Source organism: Sander vitreus, chromosome 18 (genome assembly GCF_031162955.1).
Source record: "Sander vitreus isolate 19-12246 chromosome 18, sanVit1, whole genome shotgun sequence".
NCBI lineage: Eukaryota > Metazoa > Chordata > Actinopteri > Perciformes > Percidae > Sander > Sander vitreus.
Window position 1 is genome coordinate 23,814,128 of NC_135872.1, and position 25,800 is coordinate 23,839,927.

Sequence of the window (25,800 nt, forward strand, 5' to 3'; positions counted from 1 at the left end):
CGTCATGATGAAAAGTCTCACATCTGATTGGTGGTGGTAAACAGATAAACATTGATAAAAGATTGTGCACAGTGACACACCCATCAATACTGATGCAGAACTATCTTGAGCTCTAAAAAGGTATGATATAAACTGAAAATATGTTTATTTATAAAATATATATATTTTATTGTACTATTGTAGTTTAGTATTCATGCACTTCAAACTATTTTAAAATAAATATTGTTTACTTTAAATATTGCTAATCATTTAACGAAAATTGATTTTCAGGAACCCAGAAACATGGCACCAGAAGTCACTGTCAACCTCACTGATGTTAATTACATGCATCTTTGTTATGAAATAGATAATTTCTTTAACATAATGAAAGGCAACCCTTTCTGCAATGTGTGTTTTATTATATATTTTCCTTGGCTCATTATCTGTTGTCACAGTATGTGGAAACCTTCTTGTAATAATCTCCATCATCTACTTCCAACAGCTCCACACTCCTACTAACTACTCTTATTCTCTCTCTGGCTGTGGCTGACCTGCTTGTTGGTGTTGTAGTTTTTCCTGTAAGCATGACATTTACTGTAACCTCGTGTTTTTATTATAAAGATATATTTTGCAAAGTACGAGACAGCTTTGATGCAACACTGAGCACAGCTTCCATTTTGAATTTATTTTGTATTTCTATTGACAGATATTATGCAGTGTGTCAGCCTCTGACCTACAGAACTAAGATGAATGTTAACGTTGTCGTGGTCATGATCCTGCTCAGCTGGGGTGTTTCTGTTCTAATTGCCATTGGCTTCATGATTCCAGATTTAAAACATGAAAAATGTGAAGAAAATTGTTTTAATGATGCCCTACTTGCAAACATTTTGGGACCCGTCTTCGCATTTTATCTACCAGTGATTGTAATGCTCTGTATCTACCTTAAGATTTTCCTTGTTGCACAGGAACAGGTACGCAGCATCCAGAATACAACCTGTCAGAGTAAAAAGTCTGGAGCAACTGTCAGTAAGATGGAGAGAAAGGCCACTAAAACTCTTGCAACCGTCTTGGGAGTTTTCCTGATGTGTTGGACTCCTTTCTTTCTCTGTTTTACCTTTCAGCTTTTGAACAATGTATCAGTGCCACTTCCATTGTTTGAAACACTTAACTGGCTTGCACTGTTAAACTCCATGCTCAATCCCTTTATTTATGCTTTCTTTTACAGCTGGTTCAGATCAGCTTTTAGAATGATTGTTTCTGGGAAAATATTTCAAGGTGATTTTTCTAACACAAAACTGCTTTGACATATTCTCTAGAGTACTGAATAAAGATCAAGCATGTGTGATTAGACTTTGCTACCTATATCTCAGCATCATGTTTTGTCATCTTTTTTATTATGCAATATAAATTACATATTAAGGCACAACAGTGCATTATAGTGAGCTGTCTGTTTATGCTATTGTGTAAAAGATAATCTAAAAGTAACTATTCACAAGTAACAGAGCAACAACGTCCTGAAGGTTGCAGTCAAAACAGGATGTTATGAGCATCATTTACTCAGATTAACACAAAACTCCACTCAGTAGTTCCCCATGCTCCACTAAGGCTGTGTGCAAAAGTGGACGTCAATCTGCCGCTAGGTGGCACACACTATGTACACACGTAGACGTATTCTGATTCTAAATATAATTGTTGGCCACATTTTGAGCCTCTTGGATAAGATTATTTTTTTCTCTGGGGCCATGTCAGCGGCACTTTCATTTTGCGCCACTATAGTTGGCACAACAATTTTAAAAAGTATGAGACAAGCAAGAAAAAAAAAAAAGATTTCTCACGACAACTAATACTTTAGTGCTGCACACGTAACCAAAACTTTAGGCATTAGAAGGTGTCATGATTTCTACATTAATGTGTTAAACGGCTTAAGCAGGCCAAGTTTCCTTTCAGTAATCAAACATATGTTTTCTCCATATAAACGTTGCTTTATTCAAACATGATGGATAGTGATGCAATATTATCGATAAGCGATGCACATGGTATGTAAAGGAGAGCCCTCCTTTCTTCCCACAATGGTGGCACCCCGCTGAATGACAGTGGTGGAATTACAATGATATCAAGTGATACATTTTTCACGTATTCATTTAGTAATTTAACTTTTCAGTGTATTGAATGTTGGCTTAAATAGTAACCATAGTCCAAAAAAAATGTTTCAAATTAATCAAATAATAATAGTAATTATTAATTAGATAGATATAGAGTTCTGCTGCCTAGTTCACAGCCCACAGTCTTTGTCAGGCCTAGGCAGAGTAGTGCTGTAAGCTAAATGCTATTGTCAGCATGCTAATTTACAGGGGCTCAGTCCTCTATGCAGGAGCTGTGGGTTCGATTCCGACCTGAGACGCTTTTCTGCTTAGATTACTCTTCCGTAATTATTATTACAAGCATGAAATCAATATTCAAGGAAGGGTTCAAATTGGGGCAAACCGGACTGCTTCAAAGACGTTTTGTCTCTCATTCAAGATTTGACTGAACAATATGTAAACCCAGCTATTCAACATCTGTAGGCTCATTGTCAAGATGAACAAGATGGCTGTTGTAACAAGGACCATCACTAGAGTCAAGCGGCAGGCATGATTACAGCACCTGTGAACACCATTCAGAGCATAAACATAGACGCAAACTAAAATTAAATGTAAAGACATAGTGAAGTAAGGGTGTCCTGAGTAGAGAATTAAGTCACACTCCCTATGTGTGTGTTGTGATCTAAGCTTATCTCTTCTTGGTTTCCAGTCTGGCAGTGCATGCATGTCAGTGCACTCCCATTGGCGACCTGGGAAAAAGGACGGGTTGCTGGAATAGTTGGCCCTGTTTATTCGTCACTTTGTTTTCATGTCCCACTGGTTGGCTGGTCAGTGGCGCCGCACCTATGCACTGCCCACTTGCCGGGCTTCTGCAGGAGTCATCGTCCAAGTTGGGACGGTTAACGCCACTCTCCCATGGAAGCTAGGATGTGAGTATGAGCTAACCTTGGAACTAACTAACCCCCATTCTGTTAGCTCTATAGTTAGCTCTGTTAACACTGTTACTGTTTCTTCCACCCTCTCCCATACTTCAAAATCCGCTGATCAGCAGCAACCTCCGTATAAGCACCTCCCACGGAACCAAGCCTAGGTAATGTTAGAGCGCAGTGCAGAATGTAAGCAATTAGCTAGCCATTGGAAGCACTTTTGCCATTGTTAGCTTGTGCTAGCAGCCGCAATTAAGGCATAGCCACCTCAATGTTTGCTTGTCACAGAGGCAAAAGCCTTGTGCAGCCATTCCTGGACTCTGAATGTCAATGAAACTCTGGTAAAAGCCATGTGAAGACAATCCCCAGCCCAGACTGATCTGTTAAATTGCAGATTACTGACCCATTAGACAGAGGCTTAACACGTGTCAGAAAAGCAGTTTTAAATGGGTTTTAGTATGAAAGTCCATACTCAAAGCAGCAGGGAATGACAGAACTGAAGCTGAGTGACTTTTGGGTTGAAGCAGGGGTACGAGAGTGGGTATGCAGCGATGAATCCAGAGAGCAGGCAGAGGGACCAAACCGGGGTAACCTACAGATTGCAATGGAGGGGTAGGGCCAGGGCGGAGAGGAGCAGGCAGCAGAGCAGACACCAGTGGAGAGTGCCACGTGTCTTGAGGCAGATAATGCAGCAGGTCAGAGGCAGCTTGAAGCAGGGCCTGAGCAAAAGAGCAAACAAACCTGGCACCTGGAAAATCCAAGAGTAGCAAAATGCGTCATTACAAATCAGGCAAGAACGTCCAGGCCCAAATTATCTCCGGAAGGTAGCCAGGCAGGAACAAACGAAACACATAATCCACAACAGCACTGAGAACACATCCAACAGGAAACACGGCAACAGAATAAACAGCAAACAGAATGAACAGTGATCCGACCAGAGACAAAGACAGAACAGGAACTAAATACACCAGGTAATGAACACTAACAAGGGACAGGTGATACAACAGGTGGAACAAATCAGGGTGGGGCAGAACAATCAAAAAGACGGGAAACAAACAAAGACTGGAAGTAAGCTAGACAAGACAAGGGAGACAAGACAGACTACAAAATAAAACAGGAAACAGAACATAACAGAAAAACAAGACTACCACAATAAGACAGAACAAAACCAAAACCGTACAAGGGACAGATCCCAGATGTCCCAAAAACAAAAACAGAACAGAACAAAAGTCAACCCAGGGACGGTGGAGGGGGACCGGAGGAGGGACGAACGGAAGAACCAAAAAAGTCAAACGGGGCTAGGGAACCAAGAGGCCACTCGGGACAGGGAACAGAGAGAGGCCTCGGCAACAGGGGACAGAGAGCCGCAGCGCAGACGGGAGAAGCCTTCAGGCGGCCGGCGATGACGATATCCCTCAGGAGTCCGACGGCGAAGGCGAATCCCTTCTGAAGGCTGGTGGCGAATCCCCTCCGGAGGCCGTCCGCGAAGGCGAAAACCATCAAAAGGGCGGAGGCAAATCCCCTCTGAAGGCCGGCAGCAAAGGCAAATCCCTTCTGAAGGCCAGAGCGAAGGCAAATCCCCTCTGAAGACCGGCTGCGAAGGTGAAACCCATAACAAGGCCGGTGGCGAAGGCGAATCCCTTCTGAAGGACGGCTGCGAAGGCGAAACCCATCAGAAGACTGGCAGCGAAGGTGAATCCCCTTGGGAGGCCGGCTGCGAAGGCGAAACCCATCTGAGGGCCGGCTGCGAAGGCGAAACCCCTCGGGAGGCCGTCCACGAAATCGAATCCCCTCGGGAGGCCGTCCACGAAGGCGAAAACCCTCTGGGGGCCGTCCACGAAGGAAAATCCCTTCTGAAGGCCGAGCAGGTCTGCGGCAAAGGCAAATCCCCTCAGGAGGACAGGTAGACTGAGCAGGCGACGGGACAGCTGGGCTGGAGACAGGCGACGGGTCAGCTGGGCTGGAGACAGGCGACGGGTCAGCTGGGCTGGAGACAGGTCAGCTGGGCTGGAGACTGGCGACGGGTCAGCTGGGCTGGAGACTGGCAAACAGGCAACGGGAACAGAGGTCGACAGGGTGGGTTTGACCGAAAACAAAAGGCAAGGTCTCAGGGGTTCCGGGAAAGGGCATAGTCTCTGAAGTGTCGGGAAAGGGCATAGTCTCTGGGGCCGCAGACAGCTGAGACTCTGGACGGCTGGGCGACAGCTGAGGTTCTGGACGGCTGGGCTACAGCTGAGGTTCTGGACGGCTGCATGTCAGACCAGGGTCAGGAGAGCTGCACGTCAGCTCAGGGTCAGAAGGGCTGTACGCCAGCCCGGGAACAGAAGGGTTTACTGGCATTTATTTAATCCAATCACAATTGTCTTGGGCGGTGCTTAGCACCGGATGGAGCAACAATGCCTCTGCAAAACTCAGATTGGACCGCTAGTCTAGCTAGCTGTCTGGATTTATCCTGCAGTTGTAACCTTGGTTCTCTGAGTTAAGAGACTATCTCTCCACGTGGATACTTCTTTAAGACACACCGGCTTGCCCGGCCACACCCTATAAAGCACCTGTGCTGGTGTGGAATCACTGATAGTTTGATCGGAACCATCTCCGAGCGGCCTACAGCTCAAGGGATAGTCTCCTCACTTAGAGAACCAAGGTTACAGCATAACCGAGCATTTTCCATCACATCGAGACTATCTCTCCACCAATACATATTCCATATGTACGGGGAACTCTTTAAGACACCCTGTGAGGAAACCGTGCTGCCCAAGCCCAGATAGTGTAAAACAAGTTAAACATCCCTTCAAAGCCCCTGGCATGCCTGGAAAGGCCACAAAAAATCTCCTGTGCACAGTGGCGTACCTCCTGCGCTCACCGAAAGAGGGAGGCATGGAAAGCTGTTGGCATAAGCAGAGGCCACAGGCCCTGCCAGGGGTCTCTGCCTAATCCCTCATAATAGATCTCACTGAGCTGAGGAAGAAATAGAGGCGAGAGGGCTTAATACATCGGACGGAGCGGCCCACAGGCAACCTGCTCCCTAGGATCTAGACCACTTGTGAGTGGCTGGCGGAGAGACACTACTATTGAACTATTTTTGTACAATATGAGATTGTATTCTGCCACCATAACAGTCTGGCTTTGAATTTCCGGAGAAAACAAACTCACGTAACGCGTTCGTCCAATCAGCTGCCGGTTTTCATTTCTTGGGCGACAATACAGATTAGCGCCGCCTGCTGTTATGGAGACGTATCACGTGTTGTCTCTTTGGTGTGTTCCGAGGCATTTTTTTTACCAACTCGGAGAGACTGATCAGTCCAACTGCCTTTTCTGCCAACGGTCGGCCATCTGGTTGGTGTGTAACTGCCTTTACTCTCGCTGGTTTTCATGAAAAAGTTCAGCTCAATTTAGCACATCTGGCCACGTCACTTTCTAGAGCTTTCCTTTTTTAATTGTCGCCTTTTCAGCACCGTTTTTGCACTATTATCCGTTTTTATAGCTTCTTTTTGCTCGCGGTCACATCCTCCAACAAGCACCGCTGACTGAAGTGTACGAGTTGACAGTTTGTTTTTGGTTCTTCTGGTAGGTAGATTGAATTCACCTGCCATCGGCCAAATTCATTCGCCAATTTCCAACCTTGGAGTTGGCCCATTCTTAAATCTTAAATAGATAGGGTTAAAAACCAGTCTTTTGCCAGGAGACTTTTGGTTTCATGTCCTTAGAAAAAAGATCATAGCCTAAAAAGTCTACTTAAATGATATATTCGATTTTATAAGAAATAAGACATAAATCTGTTTTTAGCTATACTGGTAAAATTAAAGGTTCAAAAGGGATTTACAATGTTTGTCTCATTTACAATACAGTATGTTGCCCTGGCATCTAAGGTCGTCATGATGAAAAGTCTCACATCTGATTGGCGGTGGTTCATGGTGGTAATGACATAAAAGATTGTGCACAGTGACACAGTCGATACTGATGCAGGACTATCTTGAGCTCTAAAAAAGGGATGATATGAACTGAAAATATGTTTATTTTATTTTATGTATAACTGTATTATTGTAGTTTAGCATTCATGAACTTCAAACTATTTTAAAATACATATTGTTTACTTTAAATATTGTTAATCATTTATTGAAAACTGATTTTCAGGAACCCAGAAACATGGCACCAGAAGTCACTGTCAACCTCACTGATGTTAATTACATGCATCCCTGTTATGAAATAGATCATTTCTTTAACATAATGAAAGGCACCCTTTCTGCAGTGTGTGTTTTATTATATATTTTCCTTGGCTCATTATCTGTTGTCACAGTATGTGGAAACCTTCTTGTAATAATCTCCATCATCTACTTCCAACAGCTCCACACTCCTACTAACTACCTTATTCTCTCTCTGGCTGTGGCTGACCTGCTTGTTGATGTTGTAGTTTTTCCTGTCAGCATGACATTTACTGTAACCTCGTGTTTTTATTATGAAGATATATTTTGCAAAGTACGAGACAGCTTTGCTATAACGCTGAGCACAGCTTCCATTTTGAATTTATTTTGTATTTCTATTGACAGATATTATGCAGTGTGTCAGCCTCTGACCTACAGAACTAAGATAAATGTTAACGTTGTCGTGGTCATGATCCTGCTCAGCTGGGGTGTTTCTGTTCTAGTTACCATTGGTTTTAGGATTCCAGATTTAACACATGAAAAATGTGAAGAAAATTGTTTTAATGATGCCCTACTTGCAGACATTTGTGGACCCATGTTCTCATTTTATCTACCAGTGATTGTAATGCTCTGTATCTACCTTAAGATTTTCCTTGTTGCACAGGAACAGGTACGCAGCATCCAGAATACAACCTGTCAGAGCAAAAAGTCTGGAGCAACTGTCAGTAAGAATGAGAGAAAGGCCACTAAAACTCTTGCGACCGTTTTGGGAGTTTTCCTGATGTGTTGGTCTCCTTTCTTTCTCTGTTTTACCTTTCAGCTTTTTCTCCATGTGTCAGTGCCACTTCCATTGTTTGAAACACTTAACTGGCTTGCACTGTTAAACTCCATGCTCAATCCCTTTATTTATGCTTTCTTTTACAGCTGGTTCAGATCAGCTTTTAGAATGATTGTTTCTGGGAAAATATTTCAAGGTGATTTTTCTAACACAAAACTGCTTTGACATATTCTCTAGAGTACTGAATAAAGATCAAGCATGTGTGATTAGACTTTGCTACCTATATCTCAGCATCATGTTTTGTCATCTTTTTTATTATGCAATATAAATTACATATTAAGGCACAACAGTGCATTATAGTGAGCTGTCTGTTTATGCTATTGTGTAAAAGATAATCTAAAAGTAACTATTCACAAGTAACAGAGCAACAACGTCCTGAAGGTTGCAGTCAAAACAGGATGTTATGAGCATCATTTACTCAGATTAACACAAAACTCCACTCAGTAGTTCCCCATGCTCCACTAAGGCTGTGTGCAAAAGTTGACGTCAATCTGCCGCTAGGTGGCACACGTAGACTGTATATTCTGATTCTAAATATAATTGTTGGCCACATTTTGAACCTCTTGGATAAGATTCTTTTTTTCTCTGGGCCATGTCATCGGCACTTTCATTTTGCGCCACTATAGTTGGCAAAACAATTTTAAAAAGTATGAGACAAGCAAGAAGAAAAAAATAAAAAGATTTCTCACCACAACTAATACTTGAGTGCCGCACACGTAACCAAAACTTTAGGCATTAGAAGGAGTCATGATTTCTACATTAATGTGTTAAACGACTTAAGCAGGCCAAGTTTCCTTTCAGTAATCAAGCATATGTCTTCTCCATATAAACGTTGTTTTAATGGCTTTATTCAAACATGACAGAACCATTATGGATAGAGATGCAATATTATCGATAAGAGATGCACATGGTATGTTTGAATGGTGGAATTAAAAATGATATCAAGTATGTAAGTTCACCTAATTTAATAACTTAACTTTTCAGTATAATGAATGTTGGCTTAATTAGAAACCATAGTCCATCAGAACTTTGTTTCAAATTAATCAAATAATAATAGTAGGGCTGTCAGCATTAACGCGTTAATTGCAATGCGATTAAGGGCCGAGCATAATGTGTTAATTTTTTAAAATAAATTTGCATTAATTGCATGCTACGCGTAGTGCCTAACAGGCTACTATTTTGACCGTTTGCCGCACTTTGCCATACTTCCTCGTGACACATCCTGCTGCTGCAGGCTGCAGGCATGATGGAGAAAGACAGCAGCAACACAATTCTGAATGGCGCTTTTTATTTTCCAAAACTCCCGGACGGGTCGAAAGCCATATGCACATTTTGTAAAGCCGAATTAAAATATCACCGAAGCACGTCAAGCTTGAGCTACCACCTACGAGCTAAGCATGACAGGTTGATGCCGCAGGCTCAGGCAAAGCACTATTTTGGAGAGTGCTACTTGCCGACCTGTGGATGAAACCAAATCCAAATAAATTACTACAGCTCTTGCAAAATGGGTGGCAACTAACTGCAGACACACACATTGTAAAGACTACGGTTGGCATGTCCTGACCCGTCTTATACATTGCCATCGAGGGGGACAGTAGTTTCACGCATACATGGCCTGTACGACACGGAGAAAGCAGCCAAACTGGAACTGCTGCAAAGTGATGCAAGGTGATCACTGGACGTCAGTGAGTAATCAAAATTATTTAGGAGTTACTGCACACTATATTGACTCTAGATTCAAATGTGTGACTAGATTAAACAAAGTCTACAAATACATACAAAAGATATACAAAGATACAAATCTTAAAATCAAGTTCATAAAGTCACTTTCTTTGCATTAATTTGATTCCCAATCAAGATACACTGGTAATAATTGCTTTCCATTGTTAATATGTACTTAAAAACAGTTGTGAAATGCAAAATAATAGAATTTTAATCATGTGATAAAACATGCAATTAATCATGGATATATAAATTCAGCGATTAATCGTGATTAAAAAAAAATAATCGTTTGACAGCCTGAAATAATAGTCATTATTTATTGAATAGATATAGAGTTCTGCTGCCTAGTTCACAGCCTACAATCAAGCCAAAGCAAGAGTCTACATTCATGTGTCAGGCTTAGGCACAGTAGTGCTATAAGCTAAATGCTATTGTCAGCATGCTAATGTTAGGGTGCCTGGGTGACCTAGTGGTGGAGCAAGCCCCAATGTATGGTGCATTCCATCCTCTCCACTCCCACATTCTGGAGGTAGTCTCTGATAAACCCTCGCGAGTATTCTCATCTTGGAGGATAGAGTTGGGTCCCAGACTGTGGAGATATGGGATTGCCACTGGTTGCAGAATATCATCTCTATATCTCTCTGCATTGAAATTGCCTCCAATGATGACAAGCCTCGTTTTTCCAGTGAGGGAGATGCCGTCCCACATCATCACACTGCCTCCACCAAAAGGTGTTACTCTATCGGTGCAGCAATCAGCATAGCGTTCTCCGCATCTTCTCCACACGTTGACCCTACTATGATACAATTGCTGTAGGCAGAATCTGGACTCATCACTGAACATAACGTTCGTCCACATGTTCAGGTTCCAGTGCACGTGTTGCCGACACCAGCGCAAACGGGCCTGACGGTGAAGGGCAGTCATGGCAGGACTCCTGGCAGCCCTATGAGACCGGAGATTGACTGCGTGCAGTCTGTTCCGGATTGGTGCCAATCAGGCACCTGATTGGGAGCACCTGGGGGTACCAGAAGCTCAAAACAAGTGTCAATAGCAACAGCAAAATAACCTGTTTGGCAATAGCAGGGGCACCATTTGAAAGGGAACTAAACAGGCTTTCCAACGGTATAAGATTTATTGCCAAAAAGCATTGTTACCACAGAGAAATAATCTACCAAACACAACCTCCCAGTCACAAGCTCGTTTCTTTAACCTCTAGGCCACCACTCCCCGTAAGTTGCTAAGTTGGCAACATTGGAGGGGATAAATGCTACTAGCAAATGTTTGGAGGAGGGGTGGGAGTGGTGCGTGATCATCAAAGGCTTGCCTTATTTGGATGCGCTGACAGTGTTGTTGTCATTACTTAGAATTCCTCATGGGGGCGACAGAAACTGCGCACTATAGCTTTAAAGAATAGATTTGGATTTGTAAGTTTGTTGTAACATAATTTTGAAATGGCATTATGTAAATTCAGGCATGATAAGCAGCCATAGAATGTAAACAGTCTGAGGCTAACGGACATGGCTGAGGAAATGGAAACCAACAGGTCTTGGGGGGGGGGGGGGGTTTCATACTGCATTGCCCTTGGCTTCAGTAATGAATTGTATAGGGCTAAGGCAGCTGGGGTTACGATACATTTCCACAGGCTACCTTTGACAAGGAAACCAGTCCTCAACTCATGGCTAGCTACCTTAAAACTGGCTAGCCCTCCAACAGCCCCTGGATTTCGAGTGTGTAGCAACCATTTTTTAGCGACAGACTATTTAGAGACCTGTAATTTTGATTCAATAGAGTCACTGGTGAGGGTGAAGTCCAACAGACTGAAACCTGAGGCCATTCCGTCAATGATCGATTTTTCAGGCTACAGTACAGGGCAGACCGATAGACCAACGGCAAGTACTAACACTACCGATGCTATCTGCCGCAGAGACAGGGCGCTGAAACGCTCACATCAGGTAGAGGACAGAGAGGTATGTTTAGCTGTTATCCAGCATGCTAGCAATCTACTAGGCAAAGGGCTGGATGTAACGTTGTTGTGATATACACAAAACACGTACATATTCACTTACACTTACTCACCCTGAAGCTAGCTGATGTCTAAGGGCACATTGTTGATGCAGAGGGAGTTCAACTCGCAGAAAAAGCTGCTAGTTCCATAATAAGAGGTATCTGTGCAGTATCCATTTGTGCAATATCCATCAACGACCACAAGGAAAAAATCTGCCAACTCTAGCCTAAAGTAAACGGAAAAACTTGTGAATCCTCCATGCATCTATGGTCAACCTGTGGTAACTCTCCTATGTGCAGCTAACTTATTTCTTTTTTTTTTCAAACTTTATTTATTTTGGTTTTAACATTTTGCGTGCAGCTAACTTAACAAGCGATCCCATTGGATGAATTCGTCCAATCACATTTTCCATTTATCTGCCTTGATTTTCTAAAACGCACAGGACCTTTTCTATTTTCTCTAAATGCACACAATATATAAGCAGTCTCTATTTCCTAAAATGCATAATATGCTTGGATACAATAAATGAGAGTGCATGACAGTAGGCTACAGCCCTCCAACCTCCCACCACATTTCCCTCTTATAACACCATGAACCACTATATTATATACTATATTGGTCCATTAATAATTTCTATTAATTTAACTTCCAACACCTCTCTCTCACCGCACAGCATCACAAATGTCCTATGCATGGTGATGCATTGTACATCCATCAGCAAATGGTCCAGGTTGACCTCTCTGCAACAGATGGATTCAGTTGCAGTGTTTGTTTTTTCAATTCTGTGGTGTTGTAGTTCTTTCTTTTGCTAGTCCAAATGTAATTCCCGTATTACGACTGCAATTGAGATCAACATGCAACTTACAGTGGGGAGAACAAATATTTGATACACTGCCGATTTTGCAGGTTTTACCACTAGCATATAGTTGTCTGTAATTTTTATCATAGGTACACTTCAACTGTGAGTGACGGAATCTAAAACAAAAATACAGAAAATCACATTGTATGATTTTTAAATTATTAATTTGCATTTGATTGTATGACATAAGTATTTGATCACCTACCAACCAGTAAGAATTCCGGCTCTCACAGACCTGTTAGTTTTTCTTTAAGAAGCCCTTCTGTTCTCCACTCATTACCTCTATTAACTGCACCTGTTTAAACTCGTTACCTGTATAAAAGACACCTGTCCACACACTCAATCAAACAGACTCCAACCTCTCCACAATGGCCAAGACCAGAGAGCTGTGTAAGGACATCAGGGATAAAATGATAGACCTGCACAAGGCTGGGATGGGCTACAGGACAATAGGCAAGCAGCTTGGTGAGAAGGCAACAACTGTTGCCGCAATTATTAGAAAATGGAAGAAGTTCAAGATGATGGTCAATCTCCCTCGGTCTAGGGCTCCATGCAAGATCTCACCTCGTGGGGCATCAATGATCATGAGGAAAGTGAGGGATCAGCCCAGAACTACACGACAGGACCTGGTCAATGACCTCAAGAGAGCTGGGACCACAGTCTCAAAGAAAACCATTAGTAACACACTGCGCCGTCATGGATTAAAATCCTGCAGCGCACGCAAGGTCCCCCTGCTCAAGCCAGTGCATGTCCAGGCCTGTCTGAAGTTTGCCAATGACAATCTGGATGATCCAGAGGAAGAATGGGAGAAGGTCATGTGGACTGATGAGACAAAAATAGAGCTTTTTGGTCTAAACTCCACTCGCCATGTTTGGAGGAAGAAGGATGAGTACAACCCCAAGAACACCATCCCAACCATGAAGCATGGAGATGGAAACATCATTCTTTGGGGATGCTTTTCTGCAAAAGGGACAGGACGACTGCACCGTATTGAGGGGAGAATGGATGGGGCCATGTATCGCGAGATCTTGGCCAACAACCTCTTTCCCTCAGTAAGAGCATTGAAGATGGTTCGTGGCTGGGTCTTCCAGCATGACAACGACCCGAAACACACAACCAGGGCAACTAAGGAGTGGCTCCGTAAGAAGCATCTCAAGGTCCTGGAGTGGCCTAGCCAGTCTCCAGACCTGAACCCAATAGAAAATCTTTGGAGGGAGCTGAAAGTCCGTATTGCCCAGCGACAACCCCGAAACCTGAAGGATCTGGAGGTCTGTATGGAGGAGTGGGTCAAAATCCCTGCTGCAGTGTGTGCAAACCTGGTCAAGAACTACAGGAAACGTATGATCTCTGTAATTGCAAACAAAGGTTTCTGTACCAAATATTAAGTTCTGCTTTTCTGATGTATCAAATACTTATGTCATGCAATAAAATGCAAATTAATTACTTAAAAATCATACAGTGTGATTTTCTGGATTTTTGTCACTCACAGTTGAAGAGTACTTATGATAAAAATGACAGACTTCTACATGCTTTGTAGGTGGGAAAACCTGCAAAATCGGCAGTGTATCAAATACTTGTTCTCCCCACTGTATACTGCAGCCAATCAGCTTTTGTATTATTGGCGTGGAGTCTCTTTCAGATTGTACCATAGGCTATGGGGAAGTGCAAGTTTAGGGATACTTGGCTTGGGAAAAAAAATTGATTTAGGGCCATAGACAATGACACTGTTCTCCCCCATAAAAGGCTCCCATAGGTCGTTTGTTCAAACAGCAATTACAAATATTCACGTTTCTAGTGGTGGCGCCCTCTAGTGACCATAGTAATTATGTTGGGAGCAAAGAAAGAAGTAAGATGACAAAGTATAACAGTGCCAAATTTCCACATAAAGAGGCCCGTTGGGGTGGTGGCTGGGTCAAACAAGCACAGGACTTTCACCCAGGAGGCTGGTGTTTGTGTCCCATTTTAAAATCAAAGTAAACGGTGAGTTTACATGCGTAACCAAAGTAAAGTAAGGTCTGACTACAAGCTTTTTTTTAATAAACTTTACTAAGAAGTTAGAATGTTTCACAACCTTAAAGATGTGTTTAAAAGTACAACCGTTACGTTTTAAACCGCGACCGATGTTCTGTGGTTTAGCTGTTAAGATGGAAAATGCAACCTGTCGGTTGTAGGCTACTACAGGGTAGAAGAAAAAAAACAACCCATATCCTTGTATGGTCTGAAGATTTAGGCTGAAAATAGAGCTCAATCAGGGAGTGTATAAGTGTCTATACAATAATTCTATTAGCATTGTTGACTAAATTAAATTTATGTACACACACACACACACACACACACACACACACACACACACACACACAGCAAATTGTTACCTTTTTTTGTTGTAAGGCATCTTACAGGCCACTGTATCCTACCTCTGATTGGGCAAGGGAAGTTTGTATAAATTATTCTAATTAGATAGGAACTAGTAAATATTAAGTCCATGTCTTGCAGAGTGCCACAGTAAACAAGGACATCCATACTGGTGTTTAGACTACCCAGAGGGACGAATAGGTATGGTATGAACTTTTATTAAGAGCTATTATAAAAGAAAATTACTGTTTGAATTGTGCTTTAATGCAACTGAACATAATATTGTTCTAGAGCTGAACATTTCTCAATATCATTTTACAATGTATGTATGCTGAATTACAGGAAGACACAAGCATGAATATGGAAATCAGCATTAACAGGACTAATGATCTTACTGTGATACATCCCTGCTATAAAATAGATGCCTCTTCCGTACTGACAAGCAACCGTTCCGGAATATGTGTATTGTTACATATTTTCCTTGGCTCATTATCTGTTGTAACTGTATGTGGAAACCTTTTTGTAATAATCTCCATCATTTACTTCAAACAGCTCCACACTCCTACTAACTACCTTATTCTCTCTCTGGCTATGGCTGACCTGCTTGTTGGCTTTTTAGTCATTCCTCTCACCATAGAATTCTCAGTAACATTATGTCTGTACTATGAAGATTTATTTTGTAAAGTACGGAGCATCTTGGATGTATCGCTGTGCACAACTTCTATTCTGCACCTGTGTTGTATTTCTATTGACAGATATTATGCAGTGTGTCAGCCTCTAACCTATAGAACTAAAATAAATGATCATGTTGTTGTAATCATGATCTTGGTTAGCTGGGGGGCTTCTGTCGTAATTGTAATTAGCTTTATAATTGTAGGAATATACCAAGAAAAATGTGCCGCAACATGTTTAATTAATATAATGGCAAACATTTTTGGACTTATTTTCTCATTTTACCTCCCAGTCATTCTAATGCTGTGTATCTACTTTAAGATTTTCCTTGTTGCACAGAAACAGGCACGTAGCATCCAGAACACAACCTGTCAGAGCCAAAAGTCTGGAGCAACTGTCAGTAAGAATGAGAGAAAGGCTACCAAAACTCTGGCTATCGTTATGGGAATCTTTTTGATTTGTTGGCTTCCTTTCTTTCTTTGTACTACCGTTCTTTCTTTCAGTTATGTCTATGTGTCACTTCCTTTGATTGAATTACTTAACTGGCTTGCACTGTCAAATTCAATGCTCAATCCATTCATTTATGCTTTCTTTTACAGCTGGTTCAGATCAGCTTTCAGAATGATCATTTCTGGGAAAATAAGTCAAGATGATTTTACCAACTCAAAACTGCTCTGATTTACTGTTATTCTATTGAATATGTGTTGAATAGACATGTCTATAATTGAAATGAAAGCAGTCCAGAGAAAAAAAAGTTTGAAATCCATGTGTGAAGGTTTTAGTAGATTTCATCAACTTTTAAACAATAGGCTAATAACAAAAGAAATTTGAACAACATAATTGTGTCAATCAATTACAGGTACAACATGACACACACAAGGTTTTTTCAAATTTTTTTGATTTGATTGAAGTTTAGTATGGAAGGCTGTTTTTTAAAAGACCTCCTCAGGCAAGGTTTTGTGAGGACTGGCTCTGCCTCTCTGGGGTTTACAGAGCTGAGGCTCTGAATATGGAAAAAACCTGGACCAGTTCAACCTCCGCATTACATTTCGTCAGTGCTGCCAAAAGAGGTGCATGACTATATTGTAAATGAAGTCACCCTATTCAACCACAACTTGTTAAATGTTTTAATTTTAAATTGCTGGCAAGCACAAAATAAGACAGATGTTGTGTTCTTAGACTAATACTTTTTTTTAAATAAATTTACAACAAACATTTCCACCCACCCATCCCAGATCAGAGCACCCAAATTATTTCTTATCCGGGCCCCTGGTAAATACAAATAGACAAAAGCCAATAGTAATTGAACAGACATAGATACAAGTATAAGAAAGACAAAGCCACAGCCGTCCCATCAAACAGTAACAGGCCAGGACAAAGTTTTTTTTTTTCAAACAAAGACACAAATGACTTGATGTATTTTATTTGCTGAATTTACGATAGGGCTCAAATGATCACAAATCTGTCGTAGACAGTGTTAACTGGGTTTAAAAAGTCTCCCCTAACTCAACAACTGACAAAACGGCGTGATTTTTGAAGAAAGCCTGGGGATTTCTGTTTAATTTGACGTGTTGTCCGTCATTAAGATAGCGGGACCTATTTTAATGACATTTTCCCTTTAAAAGTCAGGCGCGTTTGTAGATAGATAGATAGATCCTTTTATTAATCCTCTGCAGGAAATTACAGTGTCACAGCAGCTTCATGACAGACATAACACCACACATTTACTAAAATATATCCATACCAATATAGGGTTTTCACAGCGCGTCATCAGACCTGAAGTCGCCATGTTGGAGGTACTCCGCATCACAACAAAGCACAGGCACTGAAGTAGATCTCGAACGGCGTTAAGGAAAATGGTTAATTATTGCCGTGTTTTAGGTTGTACCAATAGGTCAGACCGAGAAAAACATTTGGAATATTATCGACTTCCAAAAGTTATTAAAATCCAGGGAGAGGAACGTCAGAAGTTATCAGAGGAAAGGAGGTGCTTGTGGTTGGCAAAGCTAAACCAGGATCTACGAGGGAAAACTCTGTCTTGTTCGGTCTTTGAATTGAAAAAAAAATAATATTGAGTCATTTGGCTACACCTTGAGTATCACAATGATATCATACAGTTAAGGTTAGGTTGATTAAAGACGTTATTGCATTACTTACTTTGGCCTTCACAACACAATGGTCGTTAATGACTTGGTACTGCGTCTCCCTCACCCATCCACACACCATCTAGTTATAAGCCTCCAAACTTTTGTAGGATTTAAGGTCTTCCGCTGTGTAAGGGCTCGGCGAGAAAACCATGTAGTTGACTATATCGGGATATGCAACTGAAAAAAGAATCACCGGGTTGCCATGGATCCAAGAAGAGGGAGCCAACTTGAAGGGATCTGCACCGCCAATAAACTGTAATTTCTCAAAATATCGTGCCTTTTTGTGGTCCACGTCCTTCCATGCCTTTGCGTCTTGGACGCATTTTGATGAGCTTTTCTGTTGTTTAGACATAAAGTATTAAAGTATCCAAAGTGCACAATACTCCATTACTCCATTCAGTTGTTTACACCGAGTGCCTCCAATATGGCCATGCATCCAGGTTACCACCCAGAACGTGATGTCGGTGAAAACCCTCTATAAGTTAAAATACAAAAATATAAATAAGGGAAAGTTATTTTTGTGCATTATAGAGTCGTATAGCAGTTGGTATGAAGGGTTTCCTATACCGCTCCGACTTGCACATTGGTGCAATCAGTCTTTGACTGAAGGTGCTGCTGTTTATCAACTTCAGGAGGTGAAGTGGGTGTGCAGGGTTGGTCAGTATTGATCCTAGTTTATTTAATGTTCTAGCCCCTGCCACCGAGCCGGCCTTCTTGATGAGCTTGTCCACTCTGTTTCTGTCTGCTGTGCGGACACCGTCTCCCCAACTGGCCACAGCAGAAAAACAGAGCACTGGCCACATGGGCGTAAATCTGATCTAACAGTGGGGGGGGGGACAATAAACATAACATTTCGGAAGAGCAATTTTTGAAGGGGACACAAATAATACAGCCAATTATACTCGTAGAGGACGTGTTCACAGAGGAAAGCATTAATACTATCATTAGTGTAGCATGGAGACTGTACCATTACCCTTCTTTTCAGTGTTTCTCTTGATTCAATGAAAAAGCTGACTATATTGACCAAAATATTCTTCTTTAAAACCATGTATTTATTTTTAAGTTGTTTACAATCAAGCCACAAAAATACCTTAAAATATAATTACTTATTTTGTGTACCTTATTGTAAAGTGTTACCCTTATTTTCAAAAAGAAATACAATGCTTTTGTACACTTGTTAAATTAGCTGATCATAATGTAAATTAGTGAGCCACTAGTAAAGCTCATCTGCTCACACTGACAGCCACACACCTCCAAAATTATGAACTAAGCTCAGGTAAGTGAACACACTTACCTGAGACTCTACACCTGACTGTCCCTGGTCTCCATGTTCCTCAGTTCTTTCTGTCTCCTTTGCCAGTGACATAGTAATGTTATTATTTCCATAAGCACCCATTCTTATAAAGATATAACCAAATTGTCTTGATATGAGAACTTAATGTACTTACTTGGCGTTTTGGTATAAGTCTACTGAAAAAGGATCTTATGCCTGTTTTTCATTTCTCTGTCATTTTATCTGAGCAACAACAACACAAATCTTTAACGTCAGATGTCTAAATATGAGTTAGGTTCATAGGTTCACCACGCGGTCATATTATAATTATGAAATGATCTTGCGTTCTCCACATAAATATTAGGTTTCTTCTGGGACAGAGGATATATATTTAACTGATCTGCCACTTAACTTCATATTGAGCAAAACACAACTGTAGATCTTCAATATTAACCCTAATGTCAGTTCACACACATAACATTAGGCTTATCAACGTGGTAACATTAGTTGTAGTGGGTGCATTTCTATCCAACAAGCTATTAAACAAGCTAGGCTACATTATATTACACTAACATAGCGAACATTTTGTCATGACTAATTCATTAATTACTCAGCATAATTTCTACTTCATCCGATGTTTAATGTGAATAAAACAGCCTTGAACCGCCTACTCACTAAATACCTGTCACTACCCGATGTGACTGTGAGTCTAGTACAGATCCTCCTACAGCATGCAGTGGACCAAACCACTGTGAGGCAAGGGAGGGGGAACTCAAAATGTTTCTAAACTTAAAAAGCATTTTTTGGGGTTTGTATTGTTTTACTACTTACACAGATATTTGAAGTATACATCATTATGTTATTTACAATACACAGCATTGTTTTAATGATATTTCTAGGGGGGGGACAACCCTTAGATGGGGTGGGGGGGGGGTCCTGACTCCTCTGACCCCCCTGGGATTTTATGGTGAGCGTGTCCTCCTCTTCTGGCATCACTAAAACGGTCGCACAATGCAGAAAGCAGTACAATGACGTCAGGAGACAGGGGAAACAAAAGCTCACCGCTCAGACTGGAAACAGGAGGAGGACCACCTACAAACTCCGACGAGCTGACGTCAGCGGAGGGCATCGCTGCCTCTACCCTCAGTATGGAAAGCATTGAGGGATTTGGGGGGCTAGAGGTGGGCGTTCAAGGTAATGCAATGATGACCTATCAATGTGTCCAAAGCATGTAGGCTTCTTGGGAAATTTGTTTATTTTACAATAACACGTTACCAAAAACATGCAATAAATTAAATATAACTTTCATGCAGCTCCGCTGGCAGAAGCTTGTGAGGCCGGTCCCAGTAGGCAGGAGCAGAGTGTAGTTATGGAGGGAGAAGAGACGGTGGAGCAACCATCACTGAGGTCGGGAGGAGAGGCGAGCCGACCCACATCTCGATGCAGTAGCCTCATGAGGCAGGAGGACCATCCATTCCCCGAAGTCCAGCAGGCTGGATTTAGTATGCTGGCGAGGGAGTTGAGCAGCATCAGGCAGAGAGTTTGGCACGTCAACACCCGCCTGAGCCGCTTGGAGATGTTGATGCGGCCCCTTGGGCGCATAGCAGACAGTGTGGGAAGGCTCGCTGACGCAGTTGAGCATCTTGTTCCTGCAACACCACCTCCTCCATCTACCAGATCCCCTCCTATCACCGGGTCCACCAGGACCACACTGTGCCCTGCTGCTCCTGGAACCTCCTGTGGCCAGTCCCATTGTCCTCCCGCCTGCGAACCCGAGGAGGAAGAAGGTCAACACCACTTTAAATTAAGAATTAAATCGTTGGTATTGTTTTATTCAATCATGAATTAACAGTTGAAATGCTTAAATATTGGCTACCTGATCACTAATGTTAATAAAGAATATTTGGTAAATATTGTTCAAAGATGTTTTTTCACCATAAAGACACACTGAATCCCCTGGCTCGCATTGAAAATGGAAAATTGGTAAAATGCAATGTGTGCACTTTTAAAGAAACAACTGAGCTTTCTTACCAGGCTACAGATGAAGCAGCTCTTCTGCCAGTTGATCTCTCCTCTCCTGTGCTGCTGCTGGCGTATTTGGGTTCATTGGCATCGGCACATGCAGTTCAGCATCACGCCTTCTGAAGTCCTGTAATCTGTCTTCATTTTTGTCCAAGACACATCCATGATGCATGGCAATGTTATGCAACACACAACATGCCACGAAAAATGCTCCGACCTTCTGAGGACTATATCGTAATGTTCTCCCTGACTCATCCAAACATCTGAAGCCCATTTTCAGCATGTCAAACGGTCTAGCTATTACAGCGCGTGCTTTCGTTGGTTTTGAAAATGCAGGGGTGGTTCCCCCTGGAAGACTACAAGAATGTCAGAGTTGGCCAATATAAAGGAGTCATGGCTTGATCCAGAATAATTGGTGAATACATGTGTAACCTTAAACGTTGCATCGCAAATCACCTGGATATTGATGGAATGGGTTCCCTTACGGTTCACGTACACCAGAGCGTTCTCTGATGGGGCACATAGTTGCACATGTGCAATCTATCGCACCCAAGACCCCAGGGAACCCAAACCAGAACTCCTGTTTAACCCGCTCTTGACGGGCAGGTGTCAAGGGTAATTTAATGTAAACATTTGCATGTTGGACTTAGCCTAATGTAACTGCATGTATGGCCAAACTTACGGCAGATTGGGACAGCCTCTAATTGAACTGGATGCTATATAATATATATACAATATGTACCTACAAACACCACGCCTCCAGGCACAAAGGACTGAAGTTGCGGCAGATGTGACGACGTGGTTTGACATTACCAGTACTTTTCTTCTAATAAGCACCGGTATTTGGTTTATAAATAGTGTAATTTGGTATAATATATTGTCTAGATATAGTATATTTTGAGTTTAATACAGCAATATATGCGTTTCTAGTTACAGCATAATTTAGGTGTATGGTTTCTTATTTCATTAAGGTATACAGTAACTGTTAATTTTCTGTCTAAGAAAAACAACATTATTTCTAGTTATGGTTTTAATTGGATACAAAGTATGACATATTATCTCTTTTTAATGTACCGGATGATAAAGTTTGACCAAAAATATGTCAATTAACAAATGCTTCCAAAGAAAGTTAATTGGATTCAAAAGCTTTTGCACACCTCTTTTTTGGGGCAGGTGCGTCGTAAAAGGCAAAGGTTACCAGCAACACAAGGAAGGTCTGTGTGACCGAAACGTTGTGAAATAAAATATTTGCATGCGTAATGGACAGTGGACTTCTTCAACAAAAGAAAGTTAATTTAAAATTATTGAAACAGACACACATACAGTTAGTGTATTATTACTCATACCACATGCGAACAGAATGCAGTTTATCCCATCTGATTGGACAAGAGACCTTTGTCTCATGGTATTATTACTCATATCACATGTGAACAGAATGCAATGTATCCCATCTGATTGGACAAGAGATCTTCGTCTCATGGTAGTAAGGTGGGGATTGATTATTTGAATATAAGCAAGTAATATAAGTCCAAATGTACTGCACAGTGGCACAGTTAATAAGGACTCACACCCACACTGATGTGTCGGCTAACCAAAGGTATATGATATGAAACTTAATAAACTACAAAAGTGTTTTAGTTTAAAAACATTGATGTTAAATATTCCAAATATTTACAAAGTTTCCTTAATTTAATTTGATTTCAGGAATCTACAAGCATGGAACCAGAAGTGACTGTCACCAGGACTTACACTGTTAATGAAATACATCCCTGCTATGAATTAGATAATACAACCTACATATTTACAAGTAACCCTTCCATAATATGCGTTTTATTATATTTTTTCCTTGGCGCATTGTCTGTTATCACAATATGTGGAAACTTTCTAGTAATAATCTCCATCATTTACTTCAAACAACTCCACATCCCTACTAACTACCTTATTCTCTCTCTGGCTGTGGCTGACCTGCTTGTAGGAGTTGTAGTTTTTCCTTTTAGCATGGCATTTACCGTAACCTCGTGTTGGTATCATGAGGGTTTATTTTGTAAAGTACGAGGAAGCTTTGATGTTACACTGAGCACAGCTTCAATTTTGAACTTATGCTGTATTTCTATTGACAGATATTATGCAGTTTGTAAGCCTCTTGCTTATAAAAGTAAAATTAATGATCATATTATTAGGATTATGATCCTGGTGTGCTGGGGAATTGCTGCTTTGATTGGGATTGGCATCATTATTGCAGGTTTTAATCAAGGAAAATGTGAAGAAAGTTGTTTAATTGATGCTCTAATATCAACCACTCTAGCGTGTATATTTTCCTTTTATGTCCCAGTCATTATAATGCTTAGTATCTACCTAAAGATTTTCCTTGTTGCACAGGAACAGGCACGCAGCATCCAGAACACAACATGTCAGAGCCAAAAGTCTGGAGCAACTGTCAGTAAGAATGAGAGAAAGGCTACCAAAACTCTGGCTATCGTTTTGGGAGTTTTTCTGTTGTGTTGGAGTCCTTACTTTCTTTGTATCATATTTCAGCCTTTAACATATAACGTTACACCAATTGCTGTGATAGAAACACTTAACTGGCTTACACTTTTAAATTCAATGCTCAATCCATTCATTTATGCTTTCTTTTACAGCTGGTTCAGATCAGCTTTCAGAATGATCATTTCGGGAAAGATATTTCAGGGACATTTTGCCAACTCAAAACTTCTTTGACTTGTTGGTCTGAATGTTCAAATACCATTTTAATTATAGAGTTATGGTGAAGGTTGAAACAATAAAGATTAATATTTTACCACTATAGTATAATATATACCATTCACTGAGAAAAAATGTCTGTATATAAACTGGTATTTTGCATAAAAAAATAATATGTTAAGGTAAATATAAGAACAGTTTGACATTTAATTCATTCATTTAACACAATGACTGCATTAACCTCATATTTTGGGTTTTGCCCTTATTCAAAAAGCCAATTTTCCAACTAAGCTGTTTACATGGCTAATGAAAGTGAATACTCCACTAATATTCCAGTTTACATGCAGCCGTGAAAATCAACGTTTTCTACAGGTGGTGGATTTGTTAGACCTTGCAAACACAGTCTCCCTCTTTCATTTCTTCAACCTCCTTGAAAAGGTCGGCATTTTGATGTTTGCGCATCTCCAAAAACCTGTTGATATCAAAGTCTTTCATAATGTTTGTGTGTTTGTCCTTTTTTTTTCTACCCCAGCCGTTCAATCTGTTGGCTAGTTGGTTTGTGTACAACAACCATAGCAATGCACAGAGCTGACAGTAAGCTGTAAACAGGCAAAAGGCCATAAACTGTGGAAAAACAACTGTTCTGTCTTACACTGTAAGGGTGTAAAACCAGCTGATAAAATAAAAAGTCATAAGGCTTTCGATAACAGATTGATAAAAAACAACAGAGAATGACTGGCCTGACAGAAAAGGAGTTCAGTGTCCTGAGTAAGTGAATTCGTTGTTGCTTCTTTTTCACAATAACCTCACTATTAACATTGAATTTAAAGTGGTCATCAAGATTTGGCATATCATATCACCTCATGTATATGAGGTGACCATTTCAACCTTTTTATTGTGAATGATAGACTCCATGGCTGCATGAAAAGTTCCTTGGTTTTTGAGACATATCTCAATATATCTCAAGTCCAAAAAGTACATATATATAATACATTGTTATATCACTTTTCAAAACAAATTACAAAGTACTTCACTGGACACAGAGTGAAGAAAAAAGTAAAATAAAATAAAATATTATTAAAACAGAATACAGACACATAACAATAATAGTATGTTACTATAAATGGAGGAACCCCTGTGTGTGTATGAATGTGTGTCTTTCAAACATCCTGCATGCGCAGAAGATGTCACATCACACGCAGCACGCTGTAAAGAAGAAAAAATAACGGTGATCTGTGTGCAGCTGCACGGGCTGAGTGTCTTGTCTTCGCAGTGGGCTACCGGTGTTTGCCAAAAAGTCATCATTGGCCACAAAGTGCTTGCTGTCTACGATACATGCAAATGATGAAACGTATCATACAGAAACACATGTTGAATAATGCCCAGACTCTTCAAAATGTTGTTTTGTTGCCGGTGGTTGTGCACATTTTTCTGGCCGTTCTGCTTGCTGTAGCGGCTTCCCCAGCAGGCTTAATCGGGCTCCCTGCTTCCTCCACCCGGGCCACATCACCTAATACTACCTTGATGTGTGACTGCTACACGGAAAAAAGGGGACACTCCGAATCTCTAGATGAGCAGCAGCCAAGCCGCAACTGAGAGAACAGTGCTGCAACATGTCTTACAGGTTGAGTTTTATAAAAAATCAAATATAAAAAACACAAATTAACAAGCCCAAATGGTAAAACTGCTTCTGATGGCACAGTACAAGTTGTGCTTTCAAATGTTTATTTGAAGTAAAAAGAGCGGCATTATCAACACAAATGATTAGAGGGCCTTCTGTAAGTTATTTTAGGTTACAATGGTTCTGGAGAAAGCTGCAAGCAGCAATATAGGAGGCCAAGCAGTTTGCCTGTTCCAAATAGACATGTTTTGAACGGGCACTGTACTAGTAATGGTAAAACAGAAAAACAAGGTGATTGAAACAAATACATACATAACACGCAGTAACAGGTGCATTATGCATATACATACAAGCATGCTTACTACACATGCTTTGCCACAGATATGCACAAACAAAATTATGATAAGGCAGGCCTGCTTGTTTTTTTCAGGGAATGATTGTAAAGATTTACAAAGAATATG

General features: G+C 41.0%; 3 protein-coding genes and 1 pseudogene across 3 annotated transcripts; all 4 read left to right on the top strand.

Annotated features, from left to right (window-relative positions):
- Positions 1 to 385: 385 nt before the first annotated feature.
- Positions 386 to 1,283, top strand: LOC144533640 (trace amine-associated receptor 1-like; annotated as a pseudogene).
- Positions 1,284 to 7,132: 5,849 nt separating this feature from the next.
- On the top strand, positions 7,133 to 8,131 carry LOC144533653 (trace amine-associated receptor 1-like). Its single transcript, XM_078275173.1, has one exon. The coding sequence runs from the start codon at positions 7,133 to 7,135 to the stop codon at positions 8,129 to 8,131; it is 999 nt and encodes a 332-aa protein (XP_078131299.1).
- A 7,127-nt stretch (positions 8,132 to 15,258) lies between these two features.
- LOC144533767 (trace amine-associated receptor 1-like) lies at positions 15,259 to 16,254 on the top strand. Its single transcript, XM_078275318.1, has one exon. The coding sequence runs from the start codon at positions 15,259 to 15,261 to the stop codon at positions 16,252 to 16,254; it is 996 nt and encodes a 331-aa protein (XP_078131444.1).
- A 6,480-nt stretch (positions 16,255 to 22,734) lies between these two features.
- Positions 22,735 to 23,736, top strand: LOC144533766 (trace amine-associated receptor 1-like). Its single transcript, XM_078275317.1, has one exon. The coding sequence runs from the start codon at positions 22,735 to 22,737 to the stop codon at positions 23,734 to 23,736; it is 1,002 nt and encodes a 333-aa protein (XP_078131443.1).
- Positions 23,737 to 25,800: the final 2,064 nt, after the last annotated feature.